This window comes from Seriola aureovittata, chromosome 8 (assembly GCF_021018895.1).
Source record: "Seriola aureovittata isolate HTS-2021-v1 ecotype China chromosome 8, ASM2101889v1, whole genome shotgun sequence".
In the NCBI taxonomy this organism is placed as follows: Eukaryota; Metazoa; Chordata; class Actinopteri; order Carangiformes; family Carangidae; genus Seriola; species Seriola aureovittata.
The window spans coordinates 22207826-22231038 of record NC_079371.1 but is presented as its reverse complement, the minus strand read 5'-3'; the positions used below and the strand labels follow the sequence as shown (position 1 = coordinate 22231038).

Below are 23213 nucleotides of genomic sequence, written 5' to 3'. Positions count from 1 at the left end.
TGTTTTCTATGTATTTGCATTTTTGGCTCTATAAAGCACTTTGTGATTTATGTGTGTGAAAAGTGCTATATAAATAAACTTCACTAACTTACTGTTGTAGTTTTGGCCATCATACCTACTGGTAATAACATCACACAGTCAGACAGTCACTTAGGTTTTAAGCAATCTTCCAGGTTAGACAAATTTATTTGGAAGAGAATATAAAAGCAAACAGTAAAATTATTATTGCCCTAATGTACGAACCAAAGTTGTGTTTGCAGAGGGATTATTACCAACACTGACAAGATGATGAAAACTATAAAAATGAGACCAACATTTTTATTACCTGGAATTATCTAATCATGTCTGGGGGGGGGGGGGGGGACTAGCATGCATGATGTCATACAGCAAAAGTAATTGAGAAAATTACAGCGACTCAACCCACAACCCTGTGTGTTTTTTTCTGGGTTGTCGGACGGGGGACTGAAGGAAGGTCCACAGTTGCTCTTTAGATCTCCCAGGTTGTTTAAACAGGAGAGAAGGTTTGTAATCCACAGAGACAGGCCTGCAGCACTCAGAGGTTCCCGCACCAAGACGAACTCACACAAACACACTTCACTGCTAAAAGACAGTGTGTGTGTGTGTGTGTGTGTGTGTGTGTGCGTGCGGTATAGGTAGGCAAGCCGATGTGTTGACAGCTACAAGTGCAACCACCAGGAACCAGGAAATACAGACAGATCTGTGGGCTGATACATCTACTGACCGAGGCTGACTTTGAGCCTACATGCAAGCATCTCTGTACTCAGTCAGCCCACTCCAAACGGTGGTTTCCATGGTGATGGCGGCAGCAAAAAAAGGGGTTTCGGCCTTGATGACAGCTGGGACTTAGTGTGGATGGAGGACATAATTCTTATAAATCACAACAACCCCTATCACCCTCAGAAAATGTGTCCTTGTCTGGACACAACATCGGTGGATTTGTGTCTAATGAGAGGGGTCTCTCTTTTTTTAGAGCAGTGCAGATGAGACCCACATATAAAGTCTATTCAAAGGTGCACATTCAGAATTTTGTTGTGTTGAACATCTAAAGAGCAAGGTTTTGACATCAACCTTGAACACAGGTGCCCAGTGTATTTTCTCTCCAATATATAAAAGAAAGGTACATTACAGCACAGAACACCCTCGTTTCACATCTTCACTTGTCCTGTGCTGACGCACCCGCCCACCCAGGAGCTGCAGAGTGAGACCTCCAGCAACTTCAAAATCAATGTCCACCAGTGAACCAAGAAGTAGAACTAATAGGCAGATAAACCCATACACCTCCATAGAGGAGAGGGCAACTCGTGGGCACAGATAAACTGCAGTGTTTAAACCTACAATAAAAATCCATAAAAGACAGTTAAACACAGAGGCAAAATGGATCATGTACAGGCACACGCACACACACACACACACACACACACACACACAAGAAACACACTGACACAGCTCACCTGGTTGATGTGTTTGAGTTTGTCTATGATCTGGCTGATTATTGGCTCAGGGGGCTTGTTGTTCCTGGACTCGGAGCTGGGGTGTAGTCGCTTCAAGCCAGGCCCGGGAAACCTGACAGGACAGGAAGAAAGAAACTGAATCAGTTCTTTTGTTGTTGAATCTTTTTGAAAGAGTTTCACTGATTCAAAAAGCTCAATGTGAGCCTCAGGAGCGGAAGACATCATGAACTGACCAATGCGCCATCACCCCAAACAAGGCGTTTATCACCATCTAGTGTTGATAAGACGAATGACAGCACTTCTGGTTTTTAGTTCAGGGGCCGATCTGAAGAGCTGGAAAGTTCATTTGTAATTCAACCCTAACCAGAGGACTTACTTCTCCCTCACTGGAGACGTTGGGTCTATAAAGTTAAATAGGGATTAACATTTTTTTTAACATTTGATGTTTAAAGATAGTTTAAGTATTTTTAATAAAAGTTATGGAGACTGCATACCTCTCTCGTGCAGAAAGAAAGAATTTATTGGTCTATGTTCAAAATGTTGAAGCGTCAGCCTTAATCAAGACCATTAAGAACTATTAGTGTTGCAGGAATTATATTAAAATTCAACTCACATCTGTTTTAAATCAACACAGAGAAGCTGTTACATGTTGGTATAAAATGTTTTACAAGTATGAGTTTTACCAGGAGGAGACAACTTCTTCAAAGGAGTTTAACTATTATGCAAAGTCTGGCTGGGGATTAATTTCATGCACATTAAACTGGGCAATTAGTGGCTTTTTAATCATATATCTGGTGTTAATGAGAGGACATTAGCAGAGATGTACTTTTGTCCTGCTTTAGAACTGGGAGTATATTTAGGTACGAGCAGCCTGCAGGCAGGTGCTTACATGTCTGTGTGTGTAACTGAGGAAACGCAGCTCTGTTGACACCTGTGTATGTTATCGGGAGGAGGAGCTGGAGAGTCTGAAAGGCAGATTTCCCTCCAGTTGTTGTCTTTCATGTCAAAACTTTCCTGCAGGTGTTTCTTCACTTCTGGCGGTGCTGGTAATTAACCCCTTCCCACCACGCCATCGCAGCTCTGAGGAGACTAACTACTTCTGCACGCATGAGGCAAGTGTGTCTGGATTAAGTATAGCCAGGATTGACAATATATCTTCCCAAGACACCTCAGTGATATGAACAGTGATGAGGGCAGATGTGCAGCGTAAATGTCATCTGCTATATTGCAGTAAAGGTTAGAAAGATGAAGGACAAATGGGCCGTAGTGGGGAAAAATGATTTTCAGAGGAAAGGTTAGTAAGAGAGAAAAGGGCCCTGAAAAAAATACCTGTTGGTGTGTGTGTGTGTGTGTGTGTGTGTGTGTGTGTGTTTGTGTGTGTGTGTGTGCGTTTGTGTGTGTGTGTGTGTGCGCGAAAAGCATGAGGTCATACTTATTCTCATTTCTGTGACACAGCCCTGAGCACCCACACACTCCCGACACACGTGCACCCATACACACCTTCTAGCTGCCATCTCCATTCATCAGTCTTTCATTCTCCCCTAAGTCAGACTTTTCATTAAACTCAAATTACATTTCCCCAGTTATTTATTCTTCCTATTAGCCATGATCTCACCCCCTCTCCGCTGCTAATTATCACATTAATAATGGAGGGAGATGTGTGATCTATTAAAGAGAGGAACAGAGGAAATATGGGTCGAGGAAGCAGGATTAGGGGAGAGAGATTTTGAGAGAGGATAAGGAGCTGAGGCAGGTTAGTGTTTCATGTGATAGAGGCTGGATAATTTTACAGAGACATAATTTAGCATGTAGCACCATTAAACCAGTTTTCACCACTGATGGTCTCAGTTGTCAGCTCTCAGTCTGCTGTGCAGTTGTTTCTGTGTCACTGTTTGCTGATCAGGTCCGTTAGCTCCACTGATAACCTAATCTAATCTAACACCAATTACCATGCTATTAGGTCCAGTCTGAATGAGGGAATAAACACCAGAGGGGAAAGGGAAGCAGGATTCCAGGTGTTGAAAGAATACATAATGGAGTCTGATGCTTTTCACACCACATGATGGGTCACACCTCCAGTCCCAGGCACAGACAGGGTCAGAGGGCGAGGTATATGCTGAGTTAACAGTGTGGCTGTGTGACTGGTAATATATCTTCTGGTTGAATGTCATGTTCAGATAAAAGTAAATCAAATTTAGATGATATTGTGAAAAGAGCTGTAAGGGACTGTCTGAAAATTATTTGTAAAAATAAATAAATAAATAAATAAATTAACAAAGGGTTTTCTTTGAAATTTAAAAAAATGAAATTTTGAACAGATATCCGTAGTGCCCCAAAATAAAGCTGCCCAGCTGCGTAGAGGTAAGAGAGTCCGCTGAGTTTGAACTTCTCTCTCTTTGTTCTATTTGTGGAACTTTTATTCTGTACAACACTATGAATACCTTCCAGGAGAGATCAATCTATGAATTAAATGGACTGCGCTCTTAGAGACCACTCAAAGCGCTTTACAATACATTCACAATTCACTCACACATACATCACAGCCATAGACCAGAGGCAATTTGAGGTTCTGTATCTTGCTCAGACACTTTATCACATGGCCTGGAGGAGCCAGGGATCTAACCACCAGCCTTCTGATTAGCGCATGACCTGCTCTACCTCCTGAGCCACAGCCGCACCGACTCTCTATGAGAGCTGGCTTTTCACTCTGCCACTGAGTGCGGTCCTTCAGATTACATGTAACAGCTTTGATTTCTGATGTGACAGCACAACACATAACAACTATTTTTTCTTACTATAACTCAGCCTTTAGTCTTGTCGATGTAGGTATTTATCTTTTAATGGCTAATTTAACATCCAAGGAATAACTGTTGAAAAATTGGCTTTTGGCACATTCACAGTGATGCTGATGATCGATGCATGTTTTTCCTGTAAAAAGAATTTCAAGACAAGAGAAAAAAAGTTAGACCATCCATCCTTCAGGTAAAAGAAAAATAACCACATCCTCCCTCTTTTCTCAGCTCCTCTACTCTCTAATAACGTTTGTATAGTCCCTAAATGAAATGTTCACTGTTGACACAACATCTAATCTTTTATCAGCTATCACACGCACATGAGTTTACACTGTCATTAAATCCAAAAGAGGAATGGAGATGTAATGTTCTGAGCTGACACGGCGGCACATCTATTATCACAGTTATCAGTGTAACGCTCTTTGATGTGGTGAAAAGTGTTGCTCCTCTGATCTTGGCTCCAGGTGGGATGGTAAATACGCCTGATAAAAAGCGCCACATTTAGCTCCAAAGATCACTCCTCGAGTATCGGAGACATTCAGTGCCCGACCCCTCTGGCGCTTATCCCCTGCAACCACCCAATCTAATTTTATCTGCATGAGACAATATGAGAATGAATGCCACGTTTGGCTAGAGAAGGTCCTATCTGGGAGGATAATGGAAGATGATCCAGAACAAATCTCAGAGTGAAAATGTACCCGCAGTGAATTTGCAGGCATATGCCCTCACAGATGACATGGAGAATTGCTTGCCGCAAGACATTGTAATCTCTCGATCATTTTGTCTCCTGTCCTGCCTCCCTGCACCTTCCTATCACAGTTTGGTGCAGCTTGTAATCATCCCCTCAGGACAGATCTGCCCCCTTTCCCAACCTGATGTCTACTCCTCAGATTGAGGCTCTTTTCAATCTTTGTGACAGACTCTTTTCAGCAGTTTAAGAAAGCACAGAATTTATTCTGTCCTCCTCGGAAACAAGAGGTGAAACATTAACCTGCAGCACATCTCGTCGGAAATTTGTGCCTCTGCATTGATTAAAGTCTATACACAATTTACAAGGCAAAAAGGGGAATGGATGATATCTGTAACTTATCTAAGCCAAATTGAAATTTGGCACCGTCTGACGGTGCAGGCGGAAAGAAAGAAGTTATGATGTGTACAGCCAAAGGACAGGGGTGAAGTGAAATATTGCGAAAACCAAATGAGGTTCTGCAGGGTGCACAGGAGATGTTGGATGAAGGAGGAGCGAACGATCGAAACTGCAATTAACTAAGCAAGAAGAAGGTGACAGCACGCCTGACATTAATAACATCCCATAGAGCCAAAGTCAAGATTTACACTCACGCTCAGTGGGAGAGGGGGGCCCTCATGTGAAGCTCATCAGCTCTAGGCAAACTTACCCTTCAACTCACCTACACTCGCCTAGATGTGCTGCCGGAGTACGGGGAATTCAGGAATCAGGGCAGACTATTTGTATAACCGATTATTTAGAAAGCCAATAAACCTGAGCTGAAACTGCCTGCAGGCTGTAGGGTGTGCTAGAGGCTGGATATGTCAGTGGGTGCACATAGGGCTTGCAGCGGTTTTTGTAGTTGTGAATTCAGGCAAATGAAACACTGATTTACCTGTCTGTCATCTCCTGCCCATTCCAGCAGAGGGAGTGGTTCGCTGGAGCAGGCTCGCGGCTGCACAATGCCTCCCCAAGACCACTGTAGAAGAAGCTGAAGCCCCTCAGGTTGGATATGAACTCCCTGTGGAAGGTAAAGAAAGGAAACGAGAGAGAAACAGAGAGAGAAAAAAGTTTATGACTCACATCCATCAGCAAGGGACAAGAGTGTAATTTCTCATACGGAAGAAGGAAAGAAACAAAGTAAGACAGACAAAGCAGACGATAGAATAAGATAGAATAAGATAGAATAAGAGGGAAATTCAGCAACAGTGAAGCAAGTGAGATCCCCCTCGAGAAGGAGAGAGTAAAAGAGGCTAGAATAAGCAGTGTCTCTATTTCTAATTGACATTAATCTGGTCATTGTGCTGCCAAGGCCAGCTGCCCCGCTGGGCATCATTACACTGTTCATTTAAGCCTGTTACTACATCAGGGGTGTTAAAAACACTTGAGTGGAGAAAGAGTTTCTCAAGGAAACCTGCCCACAGTGTCAGGGACAATATAACAAAAATTGCAAATTGGAGTGTGAGTGCTGTTTCATCAGTCTGGATTACAGTCCCTTATTTCCCTCACCTGCGGAGACCAGCCAAAGTCTCATCAGAGTCTGAGGATGACGGCTGTGCGTTGCGGGCTGCAGAGACAGCAGGAGGCTGGGGAGGAGGAGATCTGACTGAGCGAGAGGCCCGCTGAGGAGTGTGTCCACACATCCCGCTCACCTGCAAAGTACAGAGGAGAGAGGAGAAAATGAGAAACCAGCATTGGGTGAGTGAATTCACTTCCTCAAACCTCTTCCCCCCACTTATGTTTCATTGCTCCCAGTTCCTGGCCCCGAGCCTGTTTATTCAAACTCTTAATAGCAATGACACTGCAGACAGTGAGGACCTGTCAACAGCCAAACTGCCGGCCTTACTCAGCTGAGCCCCTCTGCAAATTGTCATCTGTTTGCGTTTGTTTATTTTTGGGAGGGATGAAAGCGAGGGGATTTGCATAGCAAACAACTCATTGTATCCTCTGCCAGCCATTTCCGCCTTGTTCGAATTTGTAATCATAACACTCCAAAACCACGAGCGTGAAAATAAGGCCTCTCGTTTGCCTCTTCTTTCCCCATATAAATGCCATTGTGTTTCCACACGGGACAACATAACAATAATAAATAAGAAGTCCCTCTCTGTCTCTCAGAGATAATGGACCTGGCACATTCTTTTCAGGTGCAATAAAAATGCAAATGGCTGCTAATGTTTAGCTTGTGGTTTAATGATTTGCCGGTGGTTTAATTTCCCTGGGGGATACTGGCCGAGGCTTAATTCTGCCATGTAATGTTAACAGCTAATTGTGCCCAGCTCCCCTTTAAGTGAATAGGCTGGCACCACTGCTGCTGAATACTGATGGGACCTGATAGAGCAGCAGTGAACATCTTTATCTGGTGGTAACTGAGGCCACATGCACACACAAACACACACGCATGCATGCACACACACACACAAAATTTCCAGCAAAACAAAAATGAATCATTTCATGTAATTATTCATTTGAACATAATGTACCTAAGCCCATTAACATGATCAACATGCACTCCTACATAATAAACTCACTGCCAACACACACACACACACAGACACAGACACACACAGACACACACACACACACACACACACACACACACACACACACACACACACACACATAAACACACACACCCACGTTTATTTCATGCATGCTGACACAAAGAAATGCTGATCAGCTGTTAAAACAGAATCATCAGGGTTAATCAATACAGCCTTGTCATCCAAGGATACAGATACAGCAAAAGCCACAGACACCTCAGTTTACACACACACAGACAGACACACACACAATCCTAACAGTCACAGATGGTTGAGTTTTCTTGCACCAGGCATTTACTAATACCCAACATCCCTGAGTAGCCATCTACACTAACACTCCTACTTGGGGGAAACACCCGCACACACACACACACACACATACGCACACGCACGCACGCACGCACGCACGCACGCACGCGCACACACACACACACACACACACACACACACACACACACACACTTCAGCCCATTGTCTCTGCCACCCCATTGTCTCCCTCCACATCTTCCTCTTGTGTAATTCTCTCGTTCTCCTGCGCCTGGAGCGAGTGCTGGTGCTCCCACAGGCCATGATTAATGTGATTGGAGCTGCGTTCCTCTTTTTGTTTGTGCGTTCCCAGGAAGCCGTAGGGGAGTTGTGGCACAAGGGAGAGACTGATTCAGTGCGCAGCACCCCCCCCCCCCACGGACGATTGTTTCTGGGTTCTTCAAGGAAGGGGCTCATTAGTGGGGTATTAATATCACCCAGGGCTGGACTAACACAACCAACAGGAGAGTCTGCAGATAAGCCTGCCTCAGTGTGAGAGCTCGGAAGTATCTGCACACTTTTATCTGCACTGAGCAGCCTGCCTCACTGACAGAGAGAGGTGCTGACAGCCAGTAATGTGACACACACACGTACACACACATAACCCTTATGGTCCGCATGTCCATGCACTGGCACACCTGCATCTCAGGTTCCATGTGGTGCGCTGCTTGTGCAACCACAGTGTAAAGATAAATTCCCAAGAAATCAATGGCAATGCACGTAGACCCTGACACTCTCATGTATATTCAGGCTTATACATTCATCTTGATCACAATGAGTTATTAATAAGTAAACAGTTTCAGGAGGGAAGATGATGCCATCAGTGTTATAGAGGTGGCAGGGTGCCATGCACAGCTGTAGCAACATACTGGAGAGTATTTGGTGAGTAATGTTTGTGCTCCAGAGGAGTCGAGGCTCAGGGGAGAGACTGAGTCAGCACTCAGCCCTCCTCCTCCCTGCATTGTTGTCACCATCATACAATTCTGGTGAAATGTTTCCCCGGTAAGTGAAAACGAGGGAAATGTCTCACTATGTGTCAAAGTAAAGTACTAACAGACAGGTTTCATGGTACCCATCTTCTAATGGGTACTGTCTGAGTTGGAAATGAGGAATTTGGTACAACAACATATTTTAGTCTGATGGGGTGTAAACTGTTTTAATTGTCTTGAATTGTTATTTTATTAGACCACACCTGAGATTTGAATCTAAATTGAGATTTTCATCAGGTCAGGTGTTCCCAACCCTTTTGACTGTCGTACTCTCACGCTGAGCTCAGGTGCCCCTTAACAGACACCACTAAATGTATTCAGTTCAGTTGTGATTTCAATGTGGATGTCATTTAATACCATTACAATGGATCTTGTTCCCAATATATTTTCATAAGATCGAATTGTAAGTGTTTCAGTGAGTTTTGGTCAGGTTCGTATAAACTACTACATGAAGTACTGTAAACTGGGTTACCCATTAATTTAAGATAACTATTTAAAGTTTTTATCTTTTACTTTTAATTTACTGTTATAGTCATTAATCTAGTACTTTTAACCATTTCAACCACATATCAATCACATTTAGCTAACTAATCCAACCGTTCATCCACTACTTTTAGCTAATATTTAAACCATTAATCCATTAGTTTTATCAAACCATTTCAGCCATTTAGGTAAGTATTCCAACTGTTTATCCATTGGGCTACTTAAAGTCAACTGCTTCCATTGTTTATCCATTATTTATCCATCCATTATCCTTATAGCTAACATTTTCAACCATTACTTTAAGATAAAAAGTAATGTGAGGATGCATGTGTGCAATTATATACTGTCAATATGGAGCACCGTCGCCTAATACACTGATCGAAGCTATTTAAAACATAAAACATGTATTCACACATAGACTCATGTAAAGTTCAGATTCTCTCAGTCTAATCTTTAAATTTCACTAATTAGTTCAGCTCAGTAACCTGCACTTATGTAGTAAATCCACCAGTTCAGAGATTTCTGCTTCACATTAATGTGATATGACAGCAAATCCCAAATATTGCGAAAATAGTAAGTTATCAATATTTTAGCACAAAACATTATAAAAATTGCCCAAAATGGTAAAACCTGAAATTGTGAATGCTAAAACATAAAGAGGACTAAATGCTGAATGTAATTGAGGATGTTAATCTCACTAAAATAGATGATGTGCAGATCAGAGTCTAATTTAAAATGAGACTTTAGTTGTTTGTGCATCAAGGTTGAGGAAATGCTTGTAAGAAAATGGATTTCACACTCCTCACTCACAGTTCTGCAATTCCTGAAGCATTCAGAGCTGTGAAAAGCCATTACCACATGATGTCTTTTTGATTTTATAGACACATGTCTGATGCAGATGAAACAGGGGGATCTATGAGTCTGAATCTGAAAAAAGTGAGATTGAAAACAGGTCTGAGGAATGAGATAGATCCACTTAAAAAGTGCAATGAGGGGTAAATACCCTGTATTAGGAGAACGCTGAACATTTTCTCTGTGTAAACGACTGGGGAAAAAAGGCCTCTTATGATCAGCTAAACAAATAAAAGCATTATTTTTCATCATTATGTCAACAGTTCAATTACAGATGCAATTTAACTGCAATTTCCCTGGCCAAACAAACTACTGATTGCGCCTTTTAGGACTTTTAAGCGCGACAGTTTATCTTCTATAATTCAAATTAAACATATGACTTGATAAATAACAACTTGGATAATATTTGGACGATGTGTTAGAGCGTTTCTAAACATGATTTATTGCATGTTTAAAAGCTCAAGTGGCTTTTACATCGTCAAAACAGATTCTGCTTTTTGTGTCTACAGTAGCCTACATGTTTGAATGGATTAATAAGTAATAAAAATGCAGCAGAGATTTAATTAGTGCTCGTTTCCTCTGTGAAGCAACAGTTTGGATGTGATTTGATCTGCTTGAGCTATTTTTGTGCACAAAGGGGAAGACAACAAAAAGAGAGCGGATGAAAAGTGTGCTACTGACGAAAAATGTTAGAGGCCCACAAAGAGATATATGATATTAGACTTGTAACTAAGCATCAAACTGTGTCGAGTGTGAAGCAATACACAACTGTCGTCCTCTGCAGTGTATCGTCTCTAATCTTGGTCAGATCCATCATATTTCTGTCTCAACCTACTTCTCGTCTTCATTTTCAGCCGAGGGGTTGCAGGGTGATGTATGTCTACTCAACACTCTCCACACTGTCCTCCTTCCCCCTGGGCTCGCTCTTCACACTCTCCATTCTTCTCTCTTTTTCTTTCCCTCTCTTTGTCGCTCTTTCTCCCCTCTCTTTCTCCTCAGTGACTGGTAAAAATAGAGCTTCATAAATCATGCATCTTCCCTCACAGTAGCACATAAGAATGAGAGGAGAAGAAATAAATGGTGGGGATGAAAGAGAGAGAAGGATGTTGAGGATGAGATGTGGCGACGGAGGTGGATGACATCAAACTCCAGGAGTGGGGTGGGAAGTTGACAGGGGAATAGATTGGAGCTGCAGGGCTCTTGGCTGCCCTCTTCGTCTCTCTGAACAGCAGCTGATTCACACTGGATGGAGGAAATGAATGTTAACATGCTGGGGAGCGGGCTGGCGGACGATGAGTGGTCATCTCGCCAGGAGAGTTACATGTTTCAAGTCTGCAGAGTAGAGAGGAGATGTCTTTCTCACACCTCGAGGACTCTTTTACTCAGATAGAGTTGATCCGTCTGTCACCCACAGTAACAGAGGTCTGCGCTCTCAGTGGAGGGGAGGTTAAGTGAGAGATGCAAACCCAGGCTGCAGCTGTTACAATCACTAGAAACCACAAAACAAGAAACAGAACTCTGTCTGTAGCTCCATTATGTAGCTGTGCAAAATATTGAAGTGTCATTACAAGATTTCCTCTTCACGGCAAATGCACATATGCTGATGCCAGGCTTGGATTTAAAGGCGTAGGAGTGAATCATATATACTTTACAATGATGCTTACCATTTGCCAAAACATACCATTTTTAGACATTCCAGTTGACAATTTTTTTTGAGTTTGTTAATTTGTTAATCATACGTTGACTGCATTAAAAAGTATATAGTTCAAAGTCGTTCTGTGTAGGATTTCAATGTTTCTGACTTTCGGCGCAGTGTGAGGATTAAAGACGATCCTGTGGAGACAGGTACACATGAGATAACCCCCCACTAACCCACCCACACCATTGATCTAACCCAGGGCGCCGAGGCACATTTCACATAGGAGACTCACACATGGCAAGGGTCTACTGAACGTGCATTTAATCTACGTTTGAACCATTCATAAGAGACATCTGTCACAGCTTAATATCTGGTTGTCATTGGCGATGTAGTCTGATGTGTAATTCATTAGCTAAACCACACACAGAATTACTCTGAGTAATTACCAAATAATGTTTCATCTCTGTCTCTCTCTCTCTCTCTCTGTCTCTCTCTCTCTCTCTCTCTCTCTCTCTGTCTTTCGTTTTGAGGAGTGGGCTGAATGACATCTATTCGTCAATATCATTAAATATATATATCCCCTGTAGAGATACCTGGTCACCAAAGCCGAGCCGTGAATGATTAACGTTACATCCAGGCCAGGAGGAGGGTTGGGAAAGAGACTACCATGTCTCAGGGAGAGACCACTATGTGGCTGTGGCTTTAACCCCTGTCACTTTGTTAATGTTGTAATGAGTGGACCACAACTTGAAATGAGTGTGAAAATCAAAATATAAAAAAATAGCAAATACAATCTGATGAGAAACTGTCTATATATGTTGAGAACTGATTACTGATTACTCTGATGGATTCTGGTGAGCAACGTTTTTACAACATGATTTTTCATAAACTGCAGTGAACAGAGTTCTGGAGAAGAAAACACATCATTTGTCGATGTCGGGCTAAAAATCCTGAAAAATCAGTTTAAGACAATGTGCACTTTTTGAAATAACTTCCTTTCTTCTGGCACTGCCTTATCATGGAACAATAATGTGACTCACCGAAGCCAAACTATATTATATATACGTCACAATTTATATATATATATATACAGCAATATAACAATTTATAGTTAATTGGCGACATGAAACACAAAAAAACAAAACACTGCAACGGTCCTTTAATCCCCAAGTTCACTCAGACAAATGCTAAACTGCTTATTTGAGGTGAAGTAATCAGGTGTTGTCTAATTTTGGTTGGTCTCCCATGACTCCACCGTGAGACAAAATTAGCCTTTAGGGAAATGATGCGTCTGTCCCTTCAATGACAGCACTGAGCAGCTAAGACTGTCTCCGCAAGATTACATTCAGACACTCACACACACAGACACACACGCACGACCTTGTGACGGCGCTAAACAATGCACTGCCATAGCAGCTTTAATCCCATATACTGGAACCAGACTCAGAGCCATAAACACAGTGTAAAGTCGTCTGTGGCGACTGGAACTACAGTCTTAAATAAACCTACACAGGCCTTGTTTAATTTTGGATAAGGATCTCACAGATAGATAGAGAGAGAGAGAGAGAGAGCAATTTCCCCTAAGTCAGCGATTCATGGATGCAGCCACACCCTCGCGCTGCAGAGTAAGTGAGGTCAACCTGTGTGTTAATAAATGATGGGTTCTGAGTGGAAACTTGGTCACCGCGGGGATTTGGGGTGTGAGAGTGAAAAGTTCAGCAGATATACAGGAGCAAAAGCACATCCAGCTCTGTAACTATGGCAGAGAAAGGCCTTCATATTTCATGAGCACTTCTCCCCGGCTTCACATGTGGGCTACGAACAAGCTTGACGGTTTTATCGCGTTTGAAACCACACATAACGGGTCACCGCTGCTGAGGAGTGAGAGACGAGTTTCAGCGGGACGTGCCGGGAGCATCTGTCTGACTGCCTGAAAAACTGCAAACTTGTTTCCTGCAGCCCTTTCCTCTCCCTCCTTTATTTCTTTCTCCTGATTCAGTTAAGTCCAAGGTGCAATCTTGGTTTGTGGAGAAGTAATATGCTGTTGGTCAGCTGAGGCTGTGCCTGTTTGTGTGTTTGTGATTTTTTATTATAAAGTGATGTCTTCTTTGTTGGAGTGAAAAAAATGTCGCATGGATCATTTATCCAGCCAAAAAAAACCAACCGACATATCCTCCCTCACGTAACAAAGGTCTTGCAACCAGAAATGAACTTGGCAGAAATGTTTTCTTTCACTCTTCATGTCCTGTGTATTGTTCTGAAGGATGGGTCCGACCGTGACATTAGCTCTACATCACAAAATTCATTTCAATGGGACCACTGTGCTGTCACACGCCTCTAGGAAAGAAAAAACCCCGGCTCATCTGATAAAAAAGGAAGGTAAACTCTAATCTGACGGTGGATTTCTTTGGTCAATCAAACACATTCCTGGTATTTCACTTTGTGACACGAATGGCATGAGGGTTGGGCCACATTAGCTGTCTGTCCAACAAAACTGCCCCACACTGACAAAGGTGATTTAACTGCAGGTCTAATGTGGATAAAAGATAAATACTGAGCAGTAAACAGTCTGTTGTTTGTGCTGCAGCAGTAGTTTATAGCAGTGCAATATTGTTCAAAATAGGGTGATGACACACAGTTCGAATATTCAGCAATCCATTTCCAAACACAAGTTCGCATCACTATTATTTTTGGGAGTTACACAAAGATGAACAACAGAGTTGTTGTGGTGGTCCAGAGAGACTTTACCTAATACACAATTATTACTACAGGACCCGGCTGTAAAAACGTGTATAGTCACCTATAGTTAGTCAGCTCAGCCAGAAGGGGGCTGTAATGCTCACACTCAACAGGCCCAAAAACACGTCAACTGAAGAGCGTTTTTGCCGTTTTCATCAGATTGAATTGTGCCTCATCTTAACACATGATATCCAGTTCTCTTCATACAGCGATGTGTTTGCCCCAAACCGCATCACTGAATTCAGAGGTCGCATGGCCTCAACTGAAGTGAATAAGATACAATATTAATAGAAATGAGTGGTAGTGTGATTTTACCTTAATTGTTTCCCTCAAACTGTCTTATAAATATGGTTAAATGATTTGTCCCCTTATTAAATTCCAGAGGTGTTGTGTTTTGGTGCTGACGGCAATTAAATATTATTAATTAAATACATTTTCTTTCTGGATAATCATTTTATCGTTATCCTTTGAGAACACACAACAATGCAGGCCCTTGTATTTTTACACACTATTTTGAAATGAAAGCCACTTTTTCAGTGTGTATGTGCATTAGCGTGCTGGACTCACCAGGGTGCTGAGGCGGCTGCGTGAGTTCACAGCGTGCTTAAGAGCCAGTCTGATCATTGAAGGCAGTCTAAGAACAACAGCCTCCATGTCCTTCTCTGCCCTCATGGAACCAGCCAGCTTCCCCAGTCCGTCTACGTAGCTACTCCAGTGAGGCTGCACCTCGGCTGCTCCCCCGAGGCAGCCCTGCATCACTGCCTGACAGAAGCCTCTGCAGGCGGGCGGTCCCAGCATGCCCTGGCAGTGCGGGCAGTACCACAGCCTCAGCAGGGCCCGGCTGCAGTCCCGGCTGGGCCGCAGGTGGTCAGTTGTGTTGACAACCTCGATGCCCAGGTTCAGCGCCTGCAGGAAGACTCGTGTGGCCAGGAGGGAGCGAGACAGACGGGTCATCATCAGTTTGGGATAAGGGCCAAATGCTCCTGAGTCCTTCCAGGCTCCTCTTACACACTCCTCAGACACAGACGACACGCTGCCCCCCAGAATGCGGCGGTATGCGAGGGGGAAGAGGCGGCCATAGAGCACCGCCACCATGTGGTCCACTGTGGAGTCTGAGCCAAGGATGTAGAGAGACATGTCCAGGAAGAGCTGCCCCACAAGGCTCTGGGCCCCACCTGCAAGACTTGGGAACTCTGACTTCAGCATGGCAAGGGTGGAGTTACGGCCGTGGCGCAGCACCAGGTCAAAGGCCTCTGCAAGAAAAAAAGACAAAGCAACAGACGAAGAGTCAGATGAGGTGAAAGTTAAGCCACCTTTTGAAAGCTGTTGTTTACAGAAGGTGACGATACGCCTCAGTTATCACAAAAACTACAGCAAGCTGTCAAATAGGCAGCAATTTAGCTCCAAAACATGAAACACTCAAATAGATGCAAACAGCCATCCCATCCTTAACGATCACAGTTTGAGAAAACTTCCCACGCACACCGCCTCTGTTTCCCTTTACCCGGTTTCTCTAGATCTGTTGTTTTCTCTAATGGGACTGCTCACACATGCACAGGGCAAACACACACACATAAACACAATACTGCAGTAATAGACGATGACTTGAAATATAAAGAGAGCAAAGCTTCTGCAACAGATGAAACGTAGGATTTGGGGTTTGACCTTTCAATACTACAAAAGAGCGGACTATAAAAAAGCTCACAGAATCTTTGAAAAAAAGTCCCTTTAAAAGAAAGTATTAATCTCAGTATATTAGTCAGCTGGGAGAGGCACGGCCATGAGGCTGTCTTCAGGGGAAACAGCACACAGAGCATGCAGGAGGGAGGGGCGCGTGGCCAATGTGCGGAGGGAAAATAATCAGTGGCGTTTCAAGGCACAAAGTGAAGTCTTATCAACAAGGTGGCACAAGAAGCGAGAGCTCTATCATCGACCCGGTAGCAAAATAAGTGAGGACCCGACAACAGAGGGGATTTAAAGCTCCATTACTGAACTTAGCAGGGGAGCTGAGAGTCAGTGAAATGAAGCTTTGGACAGGAGAATAGCTAGGGATGCTGAAATCCCATTTATACTGCAGCTAGTCCACTACATCACTTTGTTGGGAGTGATAGCCACAAAAGTTTTGTGAGGGAGGGGCGGCTGGCATGGGGGAGGCACTGGTTTAGGGGACATTAGAGGAAGTGATTGGTTTTTGTGCTACAGCAGCTCGCCATTTCATCTCTGTTATTTGATTTTTTCGTGCTTGGATAGTTTAATTTCTTTCTCTTCATGCTTCTCCGAGGTCAAATGAAGCTTGTCAGCCTACACAGGGCTCTGGGTCCTTGGACAGCACTGAGAAACGATGTGACAGCTCTGTCTCTTTTGTGTAGGACGTATAATGTGTTTTTCTGTGGGTTATTCTGGGAACACAAGGAGGTCTACATGGGAATATGACAATATCTGAGCAAAGGAAATGAACGTTGCTCCCTCGCTGACTAACTGCTGCTGGTGTACATTTCAACTATGTAACCTCTGAGTGAAGAATTAACACAATCTTCCTTTCATTACTCCAATTAAAAGTTGAATCCAGTTCAATCTGTTCCAGGCTTTTGCTGTGACAGCCTCAATTGGCCCGGCATGACCGGTGGCTTATCGTGGCTAATGTTAGCTATATTAACAAACCTCACACTGTATACATAGATATTGCTGTTACTGAGTCAGTTCGACTTCATGATTCCTCTCTGCACGTCGTAGTGTTACCAAAAAAGTGAGCATGTCACCAGGAGCCATGTTGTTTGTGGTCCTTCTCTCAGCGAGGTTATTATTTGGATTTTTGTCTCTAGGGGAGGGTGAGAGTGATTTTAACATCACCTCATCCTTCCCACGCTGGTTCTCCGGTAATTTCCGTCCCGTCCAGAGCGACATGCTTGTATTTTAAAGTAGATCTGAGGGAGTTTTTTTCTGTGAGAAGAGCTGTTTGTCCTTCTACTTTATTAATATCACAACAGTAAAAATAAAAGCCACCTGGAGAGCAAGACCCTGTAAAAGCTCACTGAATGAGCGGATGTAATGTTTGCTAAGTAGGTGCTGGTATTCTCTATTGAGCCCTGTTTTTTTTTTTAAGCTTTTATTTGTTTACATTTAAGCACCATTAAAAATGTATGCCAAATTAGCTATTAGCAGTTCCTGCTTTCAGTTAAACAATGGAAACACATCTGGATATCACTGGAGAACTTTGATACTGAAGAAAACCTAAAAACGTGATGATTCTCAGGAGTTCAGATGTGATTTCTAAGCAGATTTATGGATGTTTAGTCACGATGGACATTGAAGATGATGAGGAAGTCTAAGTCACATGTGTCACTTTCATGATTGTTAATACATATTTGAGTTATGCCTCCAAGAAGGAGTTTGATTTTTCACTCAAATTCACCTCACGTAGTGTTTTTGCCTTCCCTTCAATTCTCCACTGTCCCCATATGGAGGCTTTTGGTTTCCTCTTTTGGCTCCTTTGTCCTGCTGAATGTCTGTTACAGAACATTTCTTGTAATTTCCTGATGGTTTAAATGAAACAATGGAAGAATGACTTAAATTACCAAGGTGCACAGTGAGCATTTCATTCCCTACGCAGACTGTTGATCCTGTCTGAATGAAAGTCAAAGCTGTATTCAGTCTCACATGCAGAAAATAGAGGTATTGTAATTTATCGTAACAATGTCAATACATAGATGGACAGATGCAAATTAAGTGTGGTTGCTGTGATTTGAGGCTTTTCACCTGAGTGAGTTTTAAGGGTTTATGAATCCGATTCATGAATTTACAGGTTTAATGAGAAAAGGAGAGAAAAATAACAGAGTACTACATTTTCTGCTACACACCGAGATCATGTAGAAGAGACACTGTGAGTGGAGGCTGAATTTTTAAGCTGACACAATGTGTTACTGTCAGTTTCTGTTAAGTGATGATATCTTTAAATTTTACATTTACTGAGTCACATATACAATGTCAAGACCATGGTGGTGAAACATCTTCCCGCTGTGCCAAAGTTACATAGTGTCGCTTTAAGTAGGCCATTCATCTCCTCGTTACCTCAGCTGCTAACAGTAGCACGCCGTGGCAGTACGTTTGAATGTGTGTGTGAATATGAAACAAGGTAGAAAACAGCATGCATGCTCGGCAAAACAGCCGCTGGGTGAATAAAGGTTAAGAAAAGCATTTGAGGATGTTTGGGTGAGTGTGAGCGGATGCTCTGAAGCAGTGCACATCTGTGTAGACTCTCAGGCTATGGCTGTCCTGAAGCGTCAGCAGAGCACTTCTCTCTGTGGGGAGCATCTGACAGATGTGCAGATTACCAGCCGAGACAAGGAGACAGAATGGGAGGAGGGAGGACACGCCCTAACACAGACTCACAAAAAAATCTCTTCCTGTAAGACACAAGCGGAGGCCTCTATTATTTAGTTACTGATTGAAAGTGGAAGGCAGTTAGAAAATGCATATCTACCTCAAACCTATCCTCTCTTGGTTTTGTTGGTTTCTGTGAAAGCCTCTTTTATCAAACCCTGTAATTCAGCTGCTACCTGTAGTATCTCTTACACCACAAAGAGGAGATCCACTTTGTAACAGTAAAGAGAAAAAACTAGAGGGCTCTTCATAAATGCAATTCAATGACTCTAAGTACATGGAGTCATGATAGGAACCATTGTGAGCCCATTTCCTGTGCATGCTGCTCGCTCTCTTTCATCAGTGAAAGCCTGTGCAGGATCAGGTGTCCTCTAATGGAGGGGAGAGGGGCTGTATGTCAGAGACCTGTGACATTCTGGATACAACTGTATGAGGTCAAGAGAAAACATTACCAGAGCAGGCGCCCACAGAAACATATTGGGTCACACTTAAAATTAGCAGTAGCTTTTATTTTGCCAGATGGAGGCAAAAGGCTGGCTGCTGGAAAACTGTTTCTCCTCTGAGACTGAAGGCTTTTTACAGACAGATCAGCAGCACATGACAAAGGGAAAATGTCTCTGCCGCTCCTCTTTTACCTCCGTGCATCTATTCACCCGCCAGATAATGTTTACTCCAAGGATTTTGGGCCTCTCCGCTTCCCTTCGTTGGCCATTAAAATATGGATGTCAGATCCAGTCTTCAACAAGTAAGCATAGCACATACTGTGGGTATCGTAAATAGGCAGATCTGCAAATCCTGTCATTAATCAAAGATACCAATTAAACTGTGATGAGTGGCTGCAGATTTCAGGTTGTCTTAAATGTAAAAGAAATCTAATAAATCTGTGTCACAGTGAGGTCACTTATATCTGACGTCTTAAAGCTGCAAGTGACTTCAGCTCCGACATCAAACAGGCTTTAAATATAATCTATGAATGGCTTGTCAAATGAACACATTTGATGTTCATGGGGCCATCAGTCTGGGTGTTACATAAGTCAACTTTGCGGCTCATAACGCACCAGACTGACTGACTGACTGACCGCTGACTGCGGTTGACACGCTGCGAAGGCAGACATGAGCGTTCATCAATCAGCGGCCCATACACCCATTATCCCCAAGAGAGGGAAACATCAATAAATTATCCAGCCAATGAGACTAATCCATTAGGCTGATGGAGTGTCACCTCTAGCCGCCACAGAGACGGATGGAGGAGCCGCTGCCACCTGGTCCATGTGACAAAACAGTACCTGTCCAGGACACAGACAGCGGACTGGCAGCAGAGCTGGAAGGCCATTCACAGAGACACATGCCAGCACACTGTGTGTCATGTGGAAACCTTGTACAGTCTCACTTTTGATTTAACAAATGGAAACAGACAATTTTTGGCTGGTTGATCGAGCCAATCTTTATAAAGCCAACGATTGGTCAAAATGTCTTATCATGTGACTTTAGCTGCAGATAAAACAGCTGCAGTTATAATTAAGTGCATTGAGCATGCAGACGTGCAGAGGCTTACACACACACACACACACACACACACACACACACACACACACCTCCCAGCAGCCTTTGCATTTGCACCTTCAGTTATGATTTTATGAGCTTGTCTACAATACAAGCAGCATCTGTTCATTGACTGTAAACAATATGTTGTTTTTCCAAACACATCTCAATCAGCCCCTCAAAACAACCTGTCCCAGGTAACCTGAGATCCGCTCCACCTGACATGCTCTCGCATGTGTCTGAGTCCGGGTGCCCGGGGGCTTCTGGGACGGCGGTGGTGGCGGCGGAAAGGGCAGGGCAGGGTGGGCTGATTCCAGGAACAAAAGAGACAGGATGCTGGTAAGGCCCAGATAGCATCACCAGCAGACCATGATGGCCAATGGACAGCAGGGCAGAAATGAGACATGTATTAGGTTACTCCATCTGTTCGAGAGAGCACCTCGTCGCACACAAAGACACACACATGCACGCACACAGACGAACACAATGCAATCACACAGCGCACAGCAGGAGCCAGGTGGTGAAAGTGTGGGCGAACATTTGGCAAACCATAGTGGGAGGGCAAGGTGTGAGTCAGGTGTAAGGACTGGAGCTACACACACGCACGCACGCACGCGCACACACACACACACACACACACACACACACACACACACACACACACACACACACACACACACACACACACACACACTAGCAGATCTTTCTTTTCATTCATTCATTTGCTGGACCAAACAAGGAACAATGAAAATTCATCTGCTTGTCTTATTACCTGTCTATTACCAATAAAGTCAGTCACTCTGATCCATTTAGAGAATGTCAACACAAATTTCTTCTTAAAAATGTGTCTTGATGCTTTGTGTTTGGCGTGAGTTTGAACATATGAAAATCCATAGATTGTAAAATACACCACCTCATATCAAGTGATCAAAAATAAGCCCAGGAACAATAAGCTAGGAGCAATCTTAAAAGACAGGAAGTGCTGGACGTGCACACAGACCAATACTGCAGTTCCTGGCGGATACAGAATATGCCAGGCTGCTTCCTCTGCCGCCATATTTCTGTCTTTCATCATTGACCACATTGATCTCCGGCGCTGCGGTCCTTGCCGAAGTCAAAGTTGAGCCGTGCTCTATCCCAGACCAGCAAACTGGCGCTGTCAGAGGGCACGGTGTACAGCAGAATAGAGGACACGGTGAGGTGGGAAGGACACAAGGGCAAAAGTGAACTGGAAAAACACAGCAGAGAGCTGGAGGGGAGGAGGAGGTGGAGAGGAGGGGGGGTTAGTGAATAGTGCCAGAACGTGTGGAGAGAAACATTCAGTGAGGCAGGCTTTGAAGCTGCATTCAAAGGCAGCTGGAGTCAAGCAATGCCAGAGCTGTGAGACACATCGCACACCTCTCGCCAAAACTCAGCCACGGGGTGAGAGAGAGCTGACACCCCAATCAAACGCTCGCCTGGCAGACAAACTCCACATATAGTGGGTACATCTGCGGACGGCGAGGAACCCTACCTCTCTGAAAAGTGATACTTGAGTGAAAGGCTATTCCAATAATGGATTCATTTCCAGGGCTACAGACCGAGACACAGAGACAGGACACACAAACACAGACTATTGCACACACACACAAACACACCCACAGCTCTTGTTGCTCTCCGGGGTTGTGATATGAGGATGTGGGTAAAAAGCCCGGAGACCATCCTGAGTGGAGCAGAGATGAGAGAGGTCATGACTAACATAGCTTGAGCACTCCACTCCAAATCAAGCATCCAAGCTCTATTAATCCAATATGCATCTCTAAGTAGATCTGTGGTTTAAGATGAATACACTCCCACTCATTCACCCTCAGTCTATCTTTCAAGCTTGCAACGCATCACGCCCATGCATTGGCTTAATTGTGCACAGCTCGCTTTCAAACAGAAACAAATGTTAAAGAAGAAATATTTGCATTGCCGTTTCATAAAGTGCATATATAGTAACGAAAGATGAGATTCGCTCCTTTTTGAAGACGGGCTTGGGAGGCATAAAAGAGAAATGGACTGTACTGAGGCGAACTTATGAAAGAAAAGCAGGATGGGACGCAGAGTGTTTTTGAAGTTCTTGAAACAGATGGGTGCACAGTGTGGGATAGAGAGAGAGAAACAAGGAGTGTGAGAGACGGAGAGAGGGAGATGGAGGGAAACAGTGTGGGGACGTCTGGACGGCTGCTGCCTTAATTGTGAGCATGAAGCCGCAGAGCTGCGACAAGACAAAGAACTTTCAGTGGATTAAAAATTGTGTTAACACTCGTGTCAGATTCTTGGTTGTCTGTGTCTGACCTGCGGCAAGACGCTCTGCTTCTTCAGAGTTATTATACCTAATGTGACCTCAGGATATTAAAGGTCAATATTAAAACACAAGTTACATTACACTCATTAGGTTACACCCTATCCCCTTGATGAGTGTGTGTGTGCGTGTGTGTGTGTACCAAAAGGCAAAAAATGAGAAAAAGAGATCAGAGCTAATTTTAATTAATACAAGGATTTAATATTTAATATTGACTTTAATAAAAGATTAGAAAGACCAGCTTCCAACAAAAGAGCAAGACACTGAACTGTTGTTTTGCATTTTGCGACTTGTGGACATTTTGTGTTCCTTTGTAATTGCGTTGTCTTGTGTGTCTTTGTGGTTGTTTCGTGTCTCTTTGTAGACATGTGATTGACACACTAAAGTCTCATCATACAGAGGCTCTGACCCCTGAGCGCCTCTGAG

General features: G+C 43.5%; 1 protein-coding gene across 2 annotated transcripts in view; it reads right to left on the bottom strand.

The window, feature by feature from the left end:
* Positions 1 to 23213, bottom strand: part of gpc3 (glypican 3) — a 103405-nt gene that overhangs the window by 27131 nt on the left and 53061 nt on the right. For both annotated transcript variants that reach the window (XM_056382329.1, XM_056382330.1), the window contains exons 4-7: positions 15107 to 15792; positions 6501 to 6643; positions 5887 to 6012; positions 1473 to 1584 (exon numbers count right to left, since the gene is read on the bottom strand). In XM_056382329.1, the coding sequence (XP_056238304.1) occupies positions 1473 to 1584; positions 5887 to 6012; positions 6501 to 6643; positions 15107 to 15792 (1067 nt within the window). The remainder of the gene's footprint in view (positions 1 to 1472; positions 1585 to 5886; positions 6013 to 6500; positions 6644 to 15106; positions 15793 to 23213) is intronic.